Source organism: Pseudoliparis swirei, chromosome 4 (assembly GCF_029220125.1).
Source record: "Pseudoliparis swirei isolate HS2019 ecotype Mariana Trench chromosome 4, NWPU_hadal_v1, whole genome shotgun sequence".
NCBI classification, from domain to species: Eukaryota; Metazoa; Chordata; class Actinopteri; order Perciformes; family Liparidae; genus Pseudoliparis; species Pseudoliparis swirei.
Genome location: NC_079391.1, coordinates 15,091,379 through 15,111,729, shown reverse-complemented (window position 1 = coordinate 15,111,729; position 20,351 = coordinate 15,091,379). Strand labels below are relative to the sequence as shown.

Genomic DNA, 20,351 nt, shown 5'->3' with positions numbered 1-20,351 from the left:
TGTTTTTACAACAGACAGGTGTGTGGACTCTTTTCCAGATGGCAGTCAAAAAAGAGAAACTTCCCGCAGTCTCCTCTCAATAAGAGGCAGAAGTGATTACATTTTGCCATCTTTCATTTTTGGCCTCACGGTGCACAACATATGTATAGTGCATGCTCTCTTGTTGCTTTGTACACCTGAGATGCAGGTTTCCAAATACACACCTATTTTTGAATAAAATGCTAATGTGGTATTTTGTCTGCAATCAGAGACAGCAACATTTTTTAAGAAAATTACTTTTTACCCTCCTTCTCCACCTCTACCAGATTTGCACAGTTGACGCACTAAGACACACATGTCACACATACAAATAGCTATCCAGGTGTGTAAGGCCAACCAAGTCGGAGGTGAGACTGACACCGTTCTCTCTACCGCTCCCTATTTCCTCCAGTCAATGTTTGTTTGAGTGGAAACTCATAAATAACTGTCACTCCTCTTTGCCGCTCCACTCCACTTTTTTCAAACGACTGTGCATAAAGATAGGCAGCAGTGGGTTCCTTATCCAACATGTTGCTGTGTATGTGTGCATGGCTGCTTGTGCATGTATGTCTGAGTGCGTGTGTGCATGTCTGCAGCTTGATTCCTATGCTAAAAAGTTAATTTTCTGTCAATTCTGTCAACATACAGTCACACTCAGACACATGTGTCAATGGTTTCCTTCATTCCATCTCTACCATTATCCTTCATTTCTGCTCCTTTTACTTCTCATACCCCTCCTCCTCCTCTTTCTTCTCTTTGTTGCAAAACACTATCTGCATTATCCCGAGCTTCTCAATTATCTGGCCTAATGCATGCACAACTAAGATTAGTTTGCAAATTTAATTAATTCTTATCAAGGAGGCTGCATAGCAGATGCCGGGGCAATTAGCACTTAATGGAAAACACGGGGACAGCAATAATAACGTTTTAATTCCACAGGGATTTGGCAGTCCCTGAGACGTGTTATTTTCTGCCTGCTTTTTCACACTTCAGATCTTATTTTTCAAAGGCACTGCAGTCTCTCAACCTGAGCCAGACCAGAGAATACGTGTCTGGTTTTAATTAAAAGCAAGAGGTGCAGCAACTACATCAGGCAGACTACCTGGCTGCTGAGATAGAAGCGACACATGCTCTCTCTCATACACACATACACACACACACACACACACACACACACACACACACACACACACACACACACACACACACACACACACATACCACGGTGAGATGCTGAGAGGGAGATATGTTACTCACCCTGCCTGTTTTGGAGGTGCTTTAGTGCTGGGGAGAGTGGGATGCTTGTAGTACCTGCATTAAAAACAACTGCAATTAAAAGAGCTTTTCTGCTGGTGAAAATGCAGCACAGTATTTTGCAGACAGCAGCAGCCAGCATATTTCCTCTGCGGGGTAATGGAGTATGACTGCAACATAATAGTGCTGGGACTGGGGAGCAACAAGGACTCCTGGGATGGGCTCTATCTAACATGCAGCGTACAAGAAGGCCCAAGCAGTGCTACACTCCCGCCTGCTTCCCTTTGACCTCAGACTGGGCCAAAAATAATAACCATGGTCAAGATTATTCTGTCTGTATATCTAAATGTCTGTAATTAACTTCATACAGTAATACACTACTATACTGCGCATGAGGCTAGAAAACAAACACAATACAAAAATAAGTATAACAACTTGAGTGTTTCTCAGGTCAATAGAGATCAGTTAAGCTCTAATCTGTGGTGGGCTGCTGCAGCCTGCGTTAGGCCAGATGACTGCATTTCCCCTGCAGCTGTAACTGCAGTGGCCTTTCATAGTGGTGACAGATGGAGGGCATTTAGCCCTAATGACACAGAGGGCCTCCACCCCTCTGCCCTGATGGACCTGCGGCTGTAAGGCCTCTGCTCTGTCTGTCTGTGGCCAGGGTGAGGGCCGTGAAGACTGATGACGGTGACTGTGTGTGTTTTGTTAGTCTGTGTGAGGTCAATCATGAGGACAATAGAGAGATGGTCTGCTTGGCTCTTACCAGCTTTCCTCCAGATTTCTTCTGGCAGGTATCCTGAGGGAGGCCTGTGTAAGAAGTCTCTGTGGATCTCTGAAACACACAAGCAGGCACACATTCAGTCTCAATTACACACTCCCACACACACGCACACACACACACAAGTCTTTCCAATTCTAGTTTTGGAACCAATAAACACTTTACTTGCGGCATTATCAGTAAATAAGCTGTTATCAACTTGTTGTACTTTTTCTATTCTAATTTTTGGGAAGGAATGAGAATACGGGAGCAGGACGTGAATGCATTTGTCCATTTGCAGAAGAGTGGGATAATCTAAGTGACTTTTTGTGTCTAAATTTAGAAATAAAAAATGTTTCAGCATGTCAAATAAGCTCTACCTTGTTGTGAGTGTTTTGTTTTACCAAGCATACCCTGTGCGTGTTTGTCTACCTGTCTGTCTGCCTGTCTGCCTTTCAGCATCCGAGGGAGTTCCTATGGGCAGTGACTCGCTGCTGCTAGCTGTGTTGGAGGAGGAGTTGTGGTTAGGAGGAGGAAGAGGAGGAGGAAGGCAGTGCTGTCCGTTGCTCCCACCTTTTTTCATCTCCTCCACGTCGCTATAGCGCCGAATCCAGTGATTCATCTCCTCCCGGTCAGCCTCCTGGCAGCGGCGCAGCACCGTCAGAGAGCGGCGCGTCTTCTCCACCATATCCATGATGCAGTTCAGGAGCTGCATCGGGACAGGGTTCAGTTACAACAGGGACTTTGTGCTCAATCAATAGGAGAAGTTCATCAATGCTCCATTTGGTTGAAAATGTAAACCCTTACCACCCAAACACATGGTCAGGACAGCTCCTAACAGAATATAAATTAATCTTGATCATCTCCACAACACAGTAATAGATTTTTTTTTTAAACAATTCAAATTGATAAATCCATAAAAAAAACGACATGCCTGTTTGTACGCGACTGTGTTTCCGTCGCGGCCGGTTCAGTTCATGGATTGTGTGCTTCTCAGTTAATTTCAATATCTGAGAGCATTACAACAGCGATAATGTAACAGCTGGGCTGCTGATGAAAATGTTGAGCCAATTCCTTCCACCCTTCTGCTCCGTTCTTTGCCAACTCAACAGATTTCCACTCTTTTCTCGCCCCCACCCCCTAAACAGTGTCACTTTTTTCCACGGTGTCCTGTGTTTCCACAGCCGGCCCGGTCTGCTAAATGGGTTTAGCATGGTTGACATTCAATCCATATCATTATTCTCATTCAACTGTCCCCTCTCTCTGTCTCTGCCCTCTTTCCTCTGTCTCTCCACCCCTCCCTCCCCTCTGAGTTAGCTATATTTATTTCACTGAAGTGTTTCTAATTTGGCAGGGGTCCAGGCCTGGCCGGTTCTCTCCATGACTGCAGCTCTTGTCTCAGCTGCTCTCCCCAGCTGGAGCTGCGCTCTGCTGGGTCCTGAGCTCCATCTGGGGCCCTGTTTCTGTGTATGCGTGTCTGTCTGTGCATGTCTGTGTGTCTAGTGAAGGTGATTTTGTTGGGTGCTAGGAAGCCAGCTAGGTGTCTGGTTGTTGTTAATTCCCCACACTAATAAAGGCATCACATGGTCAGACTCGGATGGGGTGGAGGTTTTTCTGTCTGTCAACAGTTCCAGTTCCACTGACTTGAATAAACTGCTTCATTTCCCACTGCTCCACGATGTTTATGAATAAAAAAAAGAGGTGGTCAGCATTAAACTCGGCCTCCTGCTGATACGTACATTATCTAGGTGCTTCCATTCCTCTGCCCACTCTCGATCTGTCAGACGATGGTCAATCACCTCCTCTTGGCGTGCTCCATGTACCGCTAAAAGGCAAACACATGGGTGAGATTCTGCACATACACACCATTTTGTATTACTGCCTCCAAGCAGAAAAACACTAATTAACATTAATACTAAAAATGTTTCTATTTTCTGCCCATATTTGAGTTGGAACAGATGGACTTTTTCCTCTTCTCTTCTCATCTTCTCCACTGTGTTATTGTTTTATTGTATTTTACTCATCATTAAGTTAGTTATCAAAGTTATATTTTTAAATTAAAATAAAAAACTATGCTATTAGCTCATATCTAATCAGTAAGACAATTTGGCTAAGACTTTGGGCAAAGCAGAAGGAAGGCATATATGGTTGCCACAGTTGTAGTAGGATATAGGCATGTATGTGTGTGGTCTTTATATAGACGAACTGCCATGAGGATTATCACACTGGACTGACAACTGGCCTTTGTTCTCTACAGAAAGCCCACTTACATATACACCAGTGCATAGTCTGATCATATGACTGAAGACTGTAGATATATGGATTTTTAGTGTGAATGCAGTCGTCCTACCTGTCTGCCGCAGCCGGTCCCGGGCGTCGCGGTGTTCATTGTGTCTGTAAGCGTCTCTGTATTGGTGCGCCAGGGCCATGTCTTCTAAGCGATAGTGTTGGGGTCCCACTTGGGGGTTGGGTGGGAGGGGCAGGCCGTTGGGAGGGTGTGTGGGGAGGCCGTTGGGAGGGTGTGTGGGAAGGCCGTTGGGTGGTGGCTGAGCAGGAAGACCTGTGCTGGGGCTGAAGCGTTGACTGGGGCTGATGGTGCACGGCCTCTTGGCCATGTGTTCCGGGTGCAACCCATCTCTCTCTGAGCTCTCTTTGGTCCTGTAGAGGAGGACAGAGGAGTTGGTTAAAACATTATTGAATGTTAAAACACTCAGTGATAATATGTAGTATATGGCATCATGGCTTACAATGATACTATTTCATTTTGCAACTATAATGAGCAGTTTGTAGGAGCTTGTACAACTGGTACATTTGAGAAAATGAAGCCAGGGAATAGATAATGTCAGCTCTAGGCAGTTATTACAATACAGTATCAGAAAGTAGACCCCGAGCAAACGGAATTAAAATTGTACTATTTAATAACAGACTATGGCCTGCAGCGCAGTGGGATGTTATGTGGTGTATATCTATAACAATAACATATCTTTGTTGTAAAATCCAGTGTTTATGTCCAAATATGTAATGCCCCTGCACAGGCATCTATAAGCTCTGTTTCCTACTACCACATGAACCATGATTCTACAAATGTTAAACCAAGAATCCATTCAGCTGCTCCACATGAACTCTGGATCACTTAAAATGTGTGTTGATGCTAGCATGACCTTTGTTAGTTGAAAAATATGCCACAACATGGCTCATTTCTCACCAGTTTTATTCTGAAACAGATTTTTGACACCGTATTAAAGCCTGAAGAGAGAGAAATAACTTTGTTGGTGGCTACTTCATCATTTTCCAGCTCGTCTATGGCCTTGACCAACCACAATGAGTAATGTGAAAAATGTGCGATGGCTTTGCCAGGCTCAATGTGCAATGCCAGTGTATGACTTCATAGTTTGGGAAAACATACCGAAGCAAAGACCAAAATGCCGTTGAAATCAGATTAAGAAAAATGTGTACAAATATGTCGAAGATGAGACTTTCATGATGTCTGATTGGTTGTATTTGTGTTTGCCATAAACCATCAGCACAATTTACTTTCAAAGATTATAGCATTTAAAAGTGTGGACTATACCTGTTTGAGGAGTGTCTGGCAAAGGACACAAACGTATTGTTTATCACACATACACACACACACACACACACACGTATCCCTGCTGAGAGATGCCTGTTGTTCAGTTACAGTAAGGCAGTGCTCCTCCAAAGCTTTTGCATAGCTGTACGCCATATGTATCAAACAAAGCCAAGTCCAACTGTACAACCTGCGTCTCAAACTCTTAATCTGAATATCCCTCAGCTGACTCTTAGATTGCAAGTATTTCTCCATCCCACCCTGCTCTCGGGCTTAAAGGGCAATGTGGGCTGTTTGACAGATGTTTGGTGGAACTCATTTGTGTCTGTGTACGTTTAGTGAGTATGTGTGCGTGTGTGGGGGTGTGTGTGTGTGTGTGTGTGTGAGGCTGTTTTTTCAAGCCATCTGGACAGTTTAAATGGGAGTGTTTTTTATCTGTTTAGTTGGATTGAAATAGCCAAGCATTCCGATGCAAATCCCTATTTTATCATCCTGGGGATCAAAGGCAAATAAATGCAACGCTGCCCCATGTAGATGCCGTGTTTCTGCGTCTGTGTGTTTGTGTGTGTGTCTGTGCTTGGTTATCTATGTGTATATGTGTGTGTGTCTGCTATACTCGTGCACATCCCTAGTATCTGACAACTCGGAGGAAAATCTGGCACGATGTCGGCCCTGCCCCAGCCTGCACCGTCCTCCCCCTCCTCCACCAAGCCTCTCCTGCTGTGTATAAACCACAGGTCAGGAGGCGGAGGTGTGCGGATTACAGTGGGATTGCACAGCTCCAACTCCTAGTCCCATCTAAACCACCACCGCCCACCTCCCCGCACCCCACTCAGGATGTGCTCAGTGTTACGGTCAGCACATCACCATCTGGACACATCCCTGACATATGGACAGCTGCTGGGAGCCCGCAGGTCAGGCAGCCGCAGAGAAAGAGAGAGAGGGAGAGAGAGAGGTGAAGAAATTATCAGAAAAGAAAGACAGTGTTAGTAGGAGGAGTAGGAAGAAAAGGGAAATGCCAGCTAAAAATGTCTTGTGGACAGGTGGGACAATTGCAAGCCGTAGCTCACTGTTGGTCTTTCTGTCCGTCTTTGTTCTGCTGAGGCCATTTACTGTACTTAACTCATTCTTCTCTTCTGTGTGTGTGTCTCTCTTTCTTTTTCGACAGTGAATTTATCTCACCCCTCCCTGTCAGACAGCTGGCAGAGCCAGCCTGGCATTGGGTTTATCCAGACTTCCGCTTCCTGCACAGAGGATTTATAGCCTCCCCTTGTCACTTGGCATTCTGAAATACTCAAATAATTCATCTATGACTGTGTGTGTGTGTGTGTTTTCTTGTGTTATTTGGAGTTGTGCTACCTGTCAGGGGTCGTTCTCTTGCCGTGCTCATTCATCTCCAGCATGATCTCAGAGGAGTCGAGGGGCGAACTAGCATTGGCGTCCAGGAGGAGCTGCTCGTGCTGGTCCAGATACTGAGCTGGAGTCTGCTTGGCCAACCTGGCACAATGGAGCAACTCTCTCTGCAGCAGGGGCAGGTTTGCCTTCAGTGGTAAAGAGAGGGAAGACAGACATGACCGGATTAGAAATCAAATAAACTGTTGCAGATTTATTGAGCTGATCTAAATGTGGAGGGTGTAATGTAGAGAAGAAGTGAGGTAGAGGCTCATGATGGAATAACAGATAGATGGGTGGGAGTGAAATAATGCCAGATTAGGGCAAAAATAAAAAAGCCATTTAGACAGCAGCGATGAGCTTTGAGCGTGTCTATTGAAGACATCAGCCTTGATTTATTTTACACTAAATAGGTGCACAAGTATTTACCTTCAGGAAGGGAATGACGAACGGCCTCAGAGGGAAGTTGGTGGCCTCGTGAAGTTTGGAGTGAAACTCCTCGATGGTGAGAGTGGAGTTCTGCCCAAAACAACAGGAAGTGAGACAAAGAGTCGCTAAGAGACACACTTTTATAACACTCTCTTTTGAAGTCCTGAAAGATGAGCCGCCATCTTGTTCATATCTTGTATCACATGAGAACAAGATCAAGTTGGAACTTTCCGGACTTTAAGGGCATCGTACTTTCTGATTGTTGTACAAGACCAATTTACATGAAGTCAAATTATAATCAGGTATAATACCTAGACACAACATTAAATAAAGTCTGGAGGACTGATTGGATATAGAGTAGTGTTGTTGGAAAGATTCCTTACAATAATTCAACATGTCTATAATCACAACTTACCACCAGCCCCAGCACAAGGCTGCGTACTCTCTCCCCAATCTCAGGCGATATGTCGTTGCCAAACTGCTGTAGCGTGGTCAGGAAGCGCTTCAGTTTGCAGAGTTGCCGGGCACCACAAGCTGGAGGGAGCTGCTGGTTGGAAAGTGAGGCCGTCGACGACATTGCCGGCCCATTACTGAAGCCGTTGGGCGTGGACGGAGCACCGTTCAGCGATGTAGGAGAGTGGCTGCTCCCATTCAGCACTGCAGATAAACAGACACAAGGGAGGTACAACGTGAATTGGGTAAGTCGTTTTGGAGAGGCCTGGAGGGGGGGGGGGGGCGTGATGTAGGCAGAAGCACTTATTTCCTGCTGGCAGAGAAGTGTGTGGTTAAGATCAGATATGAGTAAGGCACACAATATACTCTAATTCAACACCATGCATGCAGCATATGATGCCCATCGTGACTTCAGTGGTGAACATTTCTGCCAGTTTGGCTGAGCGCTGTCAGTGTGTGTTTGTGTGTGCGTGAGCTTCAGCTGTCTCACAAGTGGTACCATCTGACCCCCCCGTCTCCCCATGTATCAGTCTATTTCACCCTCCTCACCCTCTCCCCCTCACTCACTCACTAGAACACAACTATAAGAGGAACTATAAGAGGGGCCAAAAATAGTCCTGTGGCCTGTGTTACTTTTATTCCAATAGCAGGTGTGTAGCTAAATCTGGCCCTACACATGTCCACCAGCTGATAGTAGATTTGCAGCTTCAAGGTTCAGAATAGAATCAGCATTCATACACATATATAATCACTCGTGTTTTCCTTGCAATGCCGGCACAAACAAACTCACAAATAGCTCACAAACACACATTTGAACTTTCCCCTGTTTTCATATTTTCATATCCGAGCCAGGCATGCAGAGTACATTGAATTGTGACTTACATGTCAGAAAAGAAAGTTATTTTATGAAATGCTCAACCTTTTTCCACATTTGAAAAAATACATTCATGTCCATTATATCTGTAGAAAATGTAACATCATTTTTTTCTTAGATTAAACAAATAGTGTGGCCTGTGTATGAAATATGGGGTTAAATGATTGTTTTTCATTATAGCGGCATATGCAAGCACTTACACTCAGCACGGCATCCAAACTATAATTGAATAACCGCTGCAGTAACTTTATCAGTTCAAAATGTATCCAGGACTCTGCAGTTCACCATTGTGTGGTGTAACACTACACCGTGTACACGTTCTTGACAACAAGACAAGGTACAGTTTAGTTGTTCAGTAGTCTAGTTCCTGTGGTTTCTCTAAGACGTGCTTGCTGCTCTAATCTGTGGGTCTAGGGCCTGAACACATATGGACTAACCCATGTGATCCCAACAGGCAGCACTTGTGTTCTGGTTTTAGAGAGAGGTGCAAGGAGAGAGCTACACTGCTGACCACCCGCCACAACAGGTGAAACAACATGGCCTGTCATTGCTATATAGGGCAGAAAGTAGTCTACACACTGCTACGCCGCCCAACCAGCTGGTAAACAACGCGGACACGAATGCACACACAATGCCACAGCCGCACTCGCACATGCGCTCACACTTGTCCCTCTAGCAAGGGCATTCTGCACCCTGAAAGACAAACACACGCACACACACACACACACACACACACAAATAGATGGTTGCAACACACACATGACATAAGTGACACTTGTTCACCAGATCAGGGAAGAAACACATATTTGAGATTTCTCTCCCTTTACACAAGCATATGAAGTGTCAGTGACAGTTGTCGTGGCGGTGTCGTCCGCTGTAGATGCCTTGAAGCTGCAGAAGCTTATTTAGTTGTGATAACAGACTGATCAGTAAATCCTTTTATTTGAACATGTAGCAGGTCTAAATGATACATTGACACATTGTTAGTGAAATCCTGCTGTAACAAGAATAAACTACATATCACTACTAATTTTGAGTGGATAGTTAAAAATTTACAAAAAAGTATGATAAGCTAGTATTTGATGCATCTTTACCTCTCGGGCCATTGGTTGCCCTAATCTATTGTTAAAGTTTTGACGTGGAGGCCAAAATGTATTTTACCTACAAATTACTAAATATATGACGACATGTCCATGTCAGGTCCGTAGAGAATTTGCAATAAACCCAGCTCACATATCTATTGCTGTCTTCTCCTGAGCTTTCTGTGAAATCAAGAGGCTGTTCAGTACTCCTAGCAGTTCACTGTTTTTCTCACACCTGCCTGGTTAACTGCTTGCTGACATGATGCCTCAAAAAAGGATCAACTTCAAGTCAAAGAAAACATAAATCTCACAGCATGTAAACTGTGAGTCTCATACAGCTAATTAGTTTCGGGTTAAGATTTTAGACGAAAGGAATAGAAAGGGTCCTTACTTGATTTACTCGTAGCCGGGGTGCATGAAGCATTGCGATTGGTTGCTTGGCTGACAGCCGGGGGTGGAGGAGGCATGGTGGGTGGGGTGGACCTGGGCTGGGTTTTCACATCCGCAGGTGAATCTGGCATTGTTCCAACCTTCTGCACTCTGCTACCTGTGATTTGAAGAAAAAAAAAGACAGTCATCTAGATGGAGTCCCAGAATGAAAACAAAATAATACTTTCAGAGTGGAGAAAGCTGGTTAAGGAGGAGAACACTGACATTTTCACCTGGGAACCATCGATTGTTTCCTGAAACCATAAGAGACCAAACAAATCAATGCACAGACTGGAAAGGAATCCAAACTTGTATTGTCTCTCTCTTGTTGGAGATTCATGGGCCTGGGAGACATACAGTAACACCTGCTCACTCGCTCAGCTGCTGCTGACTGAGAACCTCCCCTCCCCCATCTCTTCCCTCTCTCTCTCTTTCTCTGACATCCCAATCAGTGCCCCTGCACTGTAACCTCCAACCTCAGACACACACACACATATATTCACATGCACACACTCCTCACTCCTCTCCGCCTGTCCTCTCTTGTCCCCTAGTTCAGACAGCCGGCTTGACAGCCAGTGACAAGTGCAGCTGGATCTGCTGCTGTCCATCACTGGACTCCCAGCAGAACTCCGTCCTGCTACCAGAAGCCTCGCTGTCCTCTGCCAGCCACCCTGCCAGCACCAAACAAGGCAAGGCCAGGCTGTGGAGGGTGAAGGGAATGGATGGTACAGCAAGGGACATGAGAAGAAAACATGACACGTGGTGGATGTTCCACACGTGTGTGAGGCCTGTTGCTTTACGCTGTGTATTTGTGGCAAAGGGCCTTCAACAAAAACGCGATATATATATATATATATATATATATATATACACTACCGTTCAAAAGTTTGGGGTCACTTAGAAATGTCTTTATTTTTCAAAGAAAAGCACAGTTTTTTCAATAAAGATAACATTAATCAAAAATACACACTATACATTGTTAATGTGGTAAATGACTATTCTAGGTGGAAACGTCTGGTTTCTAATGAAATATCTCCAGAGGTGTATAGAGGCCCATTTCCATCAACTATCACTCCAGTGTTCTAATGGTACATTGTGTTTGCTAATCGCCTTAGAAGACTAATGTCTGATTAGAAAACCCTTGTGCAATTATGTTAGCACAGCTGAAAACAGTTATGCTGGTGATATAAACTATACAACTGGCCTTCCTTTGAGCTTGAAGAACAAAATGAATACTTCAAATATTAGTCATTATTTCTAACCTTGTCAATGTCTTGACTATATTTTCTATTCAATTTTCAATTCATTTGATAAATAAAAGTGAGTTTTCATGGAAGACACGAAATTGTCTGGATGACCCCAAACTTTTGAACGGTAGTGTATATATCCTGTATATACAGGACTGTCTCAGAAAATTAGAATATTGTGATAAAGTTCTTTATTTTCTGTAATGCAATTAAAAAAACAAAAATGTCATGCATTCTGGATTCATTACAAATCAACTGAAATATTGCAAGCCTTTTATTCTTTTAATATTGCTGATTATTTTTTACAGCATAAGAAAACTCTAAAATCCTATCTCATAAAATTTTAATATTTCCTCAGACCAAGTAAAAAAAAAGATTTATAACAGCTGAGTGTTTGTCAAGGCTCAGGAAACCCTTGCAGGTGTTTCGAGTTAATTAGACAATTCAAGTGATTTGTTTAATACCCTACTAGTATACTTTTTCATGATATTCTAATATTTAGAGATAGGATATTTGAGTTTTCTTAAACTGTAAGCCATAATCAGCAATATTAAAAGAATAAAAGGCTTGCAATATTTCAGTTGATTTGTAATGAATCCAGAATGCATGACAATTTTTTTTTTTGAATTGCATTACAGAAAATAAAGAACTTCATCACAATATTCTAATTTTCTGAGACAGTCCTGTATATATATATATATATATATTTATATATATATATATACTGTATATAGTTAATAAATAAACAGCAGGTCTGTTTTTTTAGTGCTTTATCTGTGGAGTGTTGACTGTCTTTTCATCTATGTGTCCGTCTGTCACTGCAGCTGCTGGAACCAGATCTTTCTGTCATGTAAACCTGAGCTTAGGTGTGATGCCTTGTGAGAAGATAGTTTGAGAGTATGTGTACATGTATGCAACTGGCAGGGGATGCAATCGAATCAATATGCAGCACAGTTTATGTCTTAGAACATAAATGTGAGTATTTTTGCACTATTACTACAAACTACCACATTTAGTGATCACGTGCATTCATAATGAAAGAGTGAGGACAAAAAACCCTTTTCAGGGTTCAAAGCAGATGCAAACCGTATTGTCGACTTTATTGATTCTCAATAATTCTCTTTTTGTCTAAATGTATTATAGGATTAAAGAAATAACTGTGTCTGTTCTCTCAAACGTGAAATCAAAACAAAAGCTAATCAAATGCCTTATTTCACATTTCACATCCTTCTGAGGATAGAGTAGAGGTCCCTGCCAGGGTGGCCCTGTCATGAGACACAGGGAAAGAGGTTATTATAGGCAGTGATTACTCCTTGTTATGCTACCAATAACAAAAAACAAACCAAACAGCCAAAGGCCTTTCATACGTCTGAACACTGTTACATAACCTCTTTTACAGCTGCAAATGTATTATAGTCACCAACTAACATGCTAAATCACTTTCAAATCATGTTTTTTTGTCATTTCACTCCTCGTGAGCCAACTGTGAACCCAGTGTTTTCCTCCACAAGACTCCTGCCTCAGTTGGCCTCAGTCCATAGTGTTAGCCTATTTCTGAGAGCTCATGGAGACACGTTCAACAGCTGGTGTCTGTATTTAAAGAGTGCCACTCTGGAGTGTGCTGTACGAGGGCCATTGACACAGTGATCCTCCAGAACACGAGGGGCACTCCGCTGTTTTCCCCATACCAGTCGCACTGAACATAAACACACAAGGTTGTAGATAGAGGCAGATGGGGAGGGCTGGTATAAATAGATGCTGCCATTCTCTTCTTAAGAACCCTAAACACACAAACAGGCTATCTCTGCTGCCAATTTGGTGGGCTGCTTCCTATAGCAAGGCGGCCATATGTTTCAGTAAACATCCTCTTTGAGCAAATGCACGGTTCTGTTATATGCAGTGTGTGTTGAAGGATTTACAAGCAGAATATATCCAAACAAAAAAAATCACAATATGCATTATAATAACCAATCCTACTTCTGGACTGTCCCCACATTGAGAACTCTGAAGTTGCACTGGAGAGGAGAGGAGAGGAGAGGAGAGAGGAATAAGGGGGCCGTCCTGTCTGTCTGTCTGCTCCCACTGTGGGATTATAGACAGCTGTTTAATCTGACCAGCTATAGCACAGGGCACACACATACGCATCATGCTCTGGATTCCACTTTTAATACATTAGGACGTCTGCTAGGTCTGCGACCCCATCTGTGGCCATCTGTGCTCCCATTGTGCTGTGTGCTGAAGGACGAAACATTCAAACCGAGAGAAGTATAAAAGGAGAGAGAGAAAGAGCGAGATGACACTCCAGGTAAAATAGACCTGTGGTTAAAGGTCCAGGTCTGGCCCATGCTCATGCTCCGGTCTGCAAGCTGCTCTATTTCCCCCCAAAGGTTTTTATCTGTCTCTCTGAGAGGAGCCACTTTGGGATCAATAGAGCCGAGAATAGATCTGCTCAGGATACAGATACCGTCCAACCCAAACAGTCACTATTGAAAACAAGGCTCAAAATAAAACAATAGGATACAGTTATTACCTCCCTTTCGGCCGCGGTTTGTCTGTTTCTCTGGCTTTCTGAACAGATGTCTGCACGTTTGATGTTATTTGGGCTTAAAGATTGCACACCAAAGAAACAGTCAGCTGGCTGAGCTAACGTGTTCTCTGTCTTCTGCTCTTCCCTCGTGTCATGATGAAACAATTCACTGCAAGACTCACACAACCACAGATCCTGTACTGTACGACTGCACACGCACAGCACAGTGGTTTGTCTAACTTTCTAAAGCCCTTTTGGAGTCTCATTATAGATTCAAGGACATATGCCTCCATTAAACTCCTCAAGAAGACACAAATAAGTACCATCGTGTCATGACAAGCCATTGGAGGGCTGCTCAGATACATTTTGGTCTCATTTCACATAGGCATATGTCCTTTTTTTGACTGTATGCATATCTGAGCGTGTGTCAAAATGAGCTTTTGCCTCCACTGGAATACAGCTGCAACGTATTAGCTTTAGCTAACCACTGCACAACAGTCCCCTTAAATCCCCCCTGTCTATTCGATCTCTCGTGCTCCACAGAGACTCTCACCAGTGACCACATTGCCCTAAAACTCTCCCTCTGTCTCTCGCTCCTTACATCCCTCCCTCCCTCCCACTGTAATTCCCCATGTCTCCAGGAATGCTGTTGTTTTTAATTTCTCCCAGCTGCTCTGGCTGGCTGCCCGGCCGCCTGCCTTCCCACATCTGTTCCCCATCAGGCCGCTGAGGAGTCCACACAAACAGAGCCTGAGCCCCTGGCCCCCAGCCTCCCACCAGGCCTTCGTATCAAAACATGGGAATTGTAGCCCAGTGCCGATGACCCAAGACTTGGGGATACAGGACCCACAGAACCCTCCACTCGTAATACCAGCCCAAAAGCCAATCAAAAGAAAAAAACCTGCTGGCATCAGTAGCACATGACCAATTACTCATCTTCCTCTAATCTAGAGCAATCTACATTAAAAAATATATATATTGTCTTACATATGCCTTGTTATGTGTGAAGCCGGAACTGTGTCACAGGTAGGATGGGAGTGTGTGTGTGTGTGTGTGTGTGTGTATTTGCGTGTCAGCACACAGGCTGCTTCTGCAGACAGATCCCAGACTCCACTTCATCTTGAGCTGATTTAGAGTTCAGAGGCTTTAAAGCCTTCACTAATGACAGGGTTGGAGACAGGCCTGCAGTGCCCGCACACACAAAACACACACACACACACACACACAAATAGATACACAGATGTATGCACACATGCTCACAAGTTTGCTGAATGCATATGCTCACGCTGCGGACACAAACACATATTTCACCCTATGTTACTTGAGAATCCCTGTGACAGTACACATGCAGTGCCGGCTGAACAAACATGTTGAACAAAAAAACAAACTGGATGAGGGGGGTGGTTCTCCTTAATAAGCACTGACAAAAGCTTTCCTGTCTTTGATCAGACCCCCATGAGCAAGTCATTGATAAGTCACCAGTTTTTCCAAGTCAAAAGCTTCATCATTTACTTTAAAAGGTCTAAACTGGACAGACAAACAAGGATAACTTCAGGACAGGCAGGGAGTGAGAATAGATTAAAGACAATTCATCCAGGGCTAAGGGTAGAGGAGTTGTACGTTTGTCTCTCTGAGCTGCAGGGATCCTGTCATACAGTGCTTATATCTGTGAAAGCTGTTATTTATGTAATTGTATTGAAGTTCTAGCAACCATCTGTTCTCCTTTGGGAGGGCCTGGCTCCTCTCGTCGGCAGTGAAGTGGTTATGTGCAGCATATCACTGCTGCCGACGTGCTAGCAGAGAAAAAACTTCCTTTTCAGATTTTCCCAACGGCTGCTAATAAAATCCAGATGCTAGACTGGAGCTGTTTCTACCTTGCTCCCTCGCCGCTCCGCTCCCTCATGCTTCTCTCCTCCCTCTCCATCTTCTGCCCTTCAACATCTCTTCTCTTAGCCCTCCCCTCCCCCTCCCTTTCCTTCTACATTGCTAATCATTTATTTTGCTCTTTTCATCTACTTCTCTTTTCTCTCCCTCCATCATCCCCCTACGATCCCTCCATCCTCGCCACTAACCCAGAGCCATTCCTAAATAAAGGAAAGTATTTGTGACATTCAGCCGAGGCCGCCGTGCCAAGAACAACTCCCTGGCTAGCCAGACACATCTGGAATGTGTTAGGACTGCACTGGGCTTCTGGTACCAACACTGGCTATCCTACCACACATACACACAGAAAGTGGTCACGAAGACTGGACCCGAGGACTCAAATACACGGCATACATTTTCACAGTGACTACCTTGTTGTTTTCATCTCACGTTAACAACAGTAATTCTTGTTGCTCGCCAGACAGCCCAGCAGCTGTATGCACGAGCTATCGGTTGTACTTGTGACTATGTTGTTTACTCTTCCTCAGAAGCAAAAGAGGAATACACAGTTTAAATGCATAATTATGCAAGTTCGTGACTACTTTTATTTACTGTGTATATTCTGTGTTCTGTGTATGCATATAAACTACTTTGGATCTCATGCATGTGCATTGTGCTTCTGCTTGTATCTGTGTGTGTGTGTGTGTGTGTGTGTGTGTGTGTGTGTTGCTCCAGGGTCTCTGTGTGAGAGGAGTTGAACACCTGAACATCAATAACTGTCATGTGGGCCACCTGGGACCCCACAGCCAGCTTGCACCATGGGCACACAGCCATCACCAGCACAGCTGCCACAGAGCGAGAGAGATGTGGGGGAGGAAGTAGAAGACAAGGAGGGGACACGCACACACACACACACACACACACACACACACACACACACACACACACACACACACACACACACACACACACACACACACACACACACACACACACACACACACACACACACAGCTATACAGGACTGTCTCAGAAAATTAGAATATTGTGATAAAGTTCTTTATTTTCTGTAATGCAATTAAAAAAACAAAAATGTCATGCATTCTGGATTCATTACAAATCAACTGAAATATTGCAAGCCTTTTATTCTTTTAATATTGCTGATTATGGCTTACAGCTTAAGAAAACTCTAAAATCCTATCTCATAAAATTTTAATATTTCCTCAGACCAAGTAAAAAAAAAGATTTATAACAGCTGAGTGTTTGTCAAGGCTCAGGAAACCCTTGCAGGTGTTTCGAGTTAATTAGACAATTCAAGTGATTTGTTTAATACCCTACTAGTATACTTTTTCATGATATTCTAATATTTAGAGATAGGATATTTGAGTTTTCTTAAGCTGTAAGCCATAATCAGCAATAAATCAGAATAAAAGGCTTGCAATATTTCAGTTGATTTGTAATGAATCCAGAATGCATGACATTTTTGTTTTTTTAATTGCATTACAGAAAATAAAGAACTTCATCACAATATTCTAATTTTCTGAGACAGTCCTGTATGAGGAGGTGACTGTGCATGTACATCTGGGAATAGGTCAGAGAGACAGAAAAGAAGACAGGCCCCGAGCATAGAGGCAGACTTACATGAAGGCTTTGCTCTGAATGATAACGCTCCTTCCCTGTCATCTATTTCTTTCTTTCTTTTCCTCATCCTGTCAACCATGTGCCTAATTTTGCCAGCTGACAGCTCAGCCTCAGGCTGCCATGTTTCGATATCAGATCAGAATTTCTTTCGTCATTCTGCTTTTATATGAGATGCGTTAGTGGGCTCCATCAGACATAACATAATTCATTTTAATATCCAGTACGCTGTTTATGTACAGTTATGAAATAGAGCCCTGCATGGGTTTAAAACGTTGCATGTGTCTTTAAGACCTGAGAATGGTGTTTCATCCATTACTGACTGTCCGCTCACAATGTAACGCTTTGACTCCTCTTTGCCTGTTTCCTTCTTCCATCTGAGCATATCTACTTGCAACACATGGCATGTAGAGGCCCAGATGATTTTCACAGTAACAGGGAGAAAGATATGAATTTCTTAATGAATTACATTTGAAAATACCCCAAAACACATGTATAATGAATAGCAATAAAAGAATAAAACACATTTGAAAACTGTCTCTGTCATCAGCTGTCGGAGGATGTTTACAATAAGTGCACTTACATAAATGAGCTCCCCGATCCAAACACCTGCAGCCTCACCCAGCACCAATTAGCTCATCAGGCTTTTAATTACACTGTTAATTGCATACAGGCAGCATGAAGGGCAGCCTGGGAATAGGGCAAGGGGGGCCTCCTGAGGACCCAGCCTGACAAGTCTGACAAACAAAGAGGAGGTTTTCTACCAACAGCAGCGACAACAGAGCGACTCTGGAGGCCGAGTGGAGAAGCAAAACAGGAGACAGGAGCTTCAGTTGCCTCATCAGCAGTGCTGTGACCACGAGTGATATCACGTCCTGCTCGGATCAGTTCGACATGGAGACTGTGAGCTGAGTAGCGAGAGAGGCGGGGGGGTCGCACAAACATAGAGCAGGAGGAGAACTTGAGAAGAGCGGAGCCATGAAAAAAAAGTTACGCGTACATCTTGTGAGCTGCTACTTTACATCTGGATTAGATCACATCGGTCACAGGGAGAGGGGGAGACGGGTGGGTTGGGGTTTGGAGTAGGGTGGTTGAAAGGAGCAAGCGTGGGAATGTCCCACTGCTAAGTTTAGGGCATGTGGGCTTATTGTATTTGTGGGAGTCTCCTCAGAGTGACCTGTCTGTCGTAGAGCTCTGCGATAACACAAACATCCTCTTGACTGTGTAATCTGGACACACACTTGCATGCAAACAGGACCACAAGGCAGCTGATGTTAGAAAGGCAACAGAGACATGGGAAACTCAGTATTCTTTTGTTTTCACCTCTTTAATATGTGGCATTTATTCCTTATCCTTATCAAATGTCTCCATTGATCTGCTAGTGTATCAGTCTCGCTCGCTGTCTGTCTCCCCCTCACAGCAGATGTCCTCCCTCCATTTCTTCCAGGAGCAGTGTTTGAGGAGGTGTAGCCAGGAAACAGTGGCCGGAGCTCACTTCCTGTGTGACAGGTGTGCGATGGAGCCCTGACAGCTGCTGTCCTGCGCTCTCTTTCCCTCTCTGTATTCCTCTCTCCTGTTTCTCCCTCTTTCTAACCAGCTGCAGCAGAGAGCAGCTCTGTTTGTTCTTACGTCACCGCTGTTGCCTGCTGATTTATGGAGCACAAAAGACTTAGATTTGACCCTGGCAACACACCAAGGCAACTACTGCAGCATCTCTGTCCTTCCTCCCCATAATGTGTGTGTGTGTGTGTGTGTGTGTGTGTGTGTGTGTGTGTGTGTGTGTGTGTGTGTGTGTGTGTGTGTGTGTGTGTGTGTGTGTGTGTGTGTGTGTGTGTGTGTGTGTGTGTGTGTGTGTGTGTGTGTGTGTGTGTGTCCTAGTCCTATTTTCTCCCCACATTTCTAGCTCATGTGCTTTGTGCACCGTTAAAAACCTGACACTGAGCTGCCACTTACAGCTAAGATAAGAAAACAAACAGCAGATTAGTCATTCTCCTGCTTGATGTCATGTATTTCAATTCATTCAGTGTTAAATGTCTGCTTTGTCACTATGGAGCTGTCAGCGCTGACAAAACTGTCTCGAACTGCTCCCAAGTCTGCCAGCGTTCTCATACCTCTTCATTTGGCCTGCAGACACGGTAACAATAGCTGCTGACATTAGCCAGGCATGGGTAGGGTGTTCTGTACTATCCTGCAGGACCCCATAGGTTTCACACATACACACACACACACACATTGACACACACAAACCGGTGGGAAACAGAATGTGGCGGAGGAGGATGGGTGGGACGGGGGGAGGCATTCATGTGACAGGTTAGAGAGAAGCTTGACAGTTTCTCCATTTAGCCTACAGCCAGCTCATGCTGGAAGCTGCTGAAATAAATACCAGCTACTCCTCTGGGACGCGAGCCGACTACGGGACGCCGCCACAAAAACAGAGCGAGCGATGGAAGGAGGAGAGCGACTGCAGGCCAATAACATGCTGATTATGTGAGCTAATTGGCAAATTAGGATGACCCGCTGTCTTGTCATGGTCAAAGTAAGTGGACAGCAAACAATGGTACTATTAAGGAACTGTCCCTTTATGGATCATCTGAGTAATTATATTATAATATGTAAGTGTATGAATAGTTTAATTCATTCCCAAAATGTGCATTGGCATTGCCACAAAGTATAAGACCAATTAGTGACAGTTCTATCATGTTGACAGGAAAACAAGCCAAATCAAGTAGAAGTGGTCAATCCTGCATACAATCCCGGTCAGATCTTCCGAGACTACTGTTTGATAACATGTGTTGTGAGAGGAGATTGTGTATTGTC

At 44.1% G+C, this 20,351-nt stretch overlaps 1 protein-coding gene across 4 annotated transcripts in view; it reads right to left on the bottom strand.

Moving 5' to 3' along the window:
- cbfa2t3 (CBFA2/RUNX1 partner transcriptional co-repressor 3) overlaps positions 1-20,351 on the bottom strand; it is a 41,648-nt gene that overhangs the window by 7,090 nt on the left and 14,207 nt on the right. For 2 of the 4 annotated variants that reach the window (XM_056412652.1, XM_056412654.1), the window contains exons 2-10: positions 10,222-10,377; positions 7,837-8,078; positions 7,422-7,511; positions 6,960-7,141; positions 4,383-4,690; positions 3,772-3,857; positions 2,465-2,741; positions 2,039-2,107; positions 1,276-1,329 (exon numbers count right to left, since the gene is read on the bottom strand). In XM_056412652.1, the coding sequence (XP_056268627.1) occupies positions 1,276-1,329; positions 2,039-2,107; positions 2,465-2,741; positions 3,772-3,857; positions 4,383-4,690; positions 6,960-7,141; positions 7,422-7,511; positions 7,837-8,078; positions 10,222-10,377 (1,464 nt within the window). Of the gene's footprint in view, positions 1-1,275; positions 1,330-2,038; positions 2,108-2,464; positions 2,742-3,771; positions 3,858-4,382; positions 4,691-6,959; positions 7,142-7,421; positions 7,512-7,836; positions 8,079-10,221; positions 10,378-10,484; positions 10,619-20,351 lie in introns of those variants that run through there. The other 2 variants (XM_056412653.1, XM_056412655.1) reach the window with 2 other exon arrangements.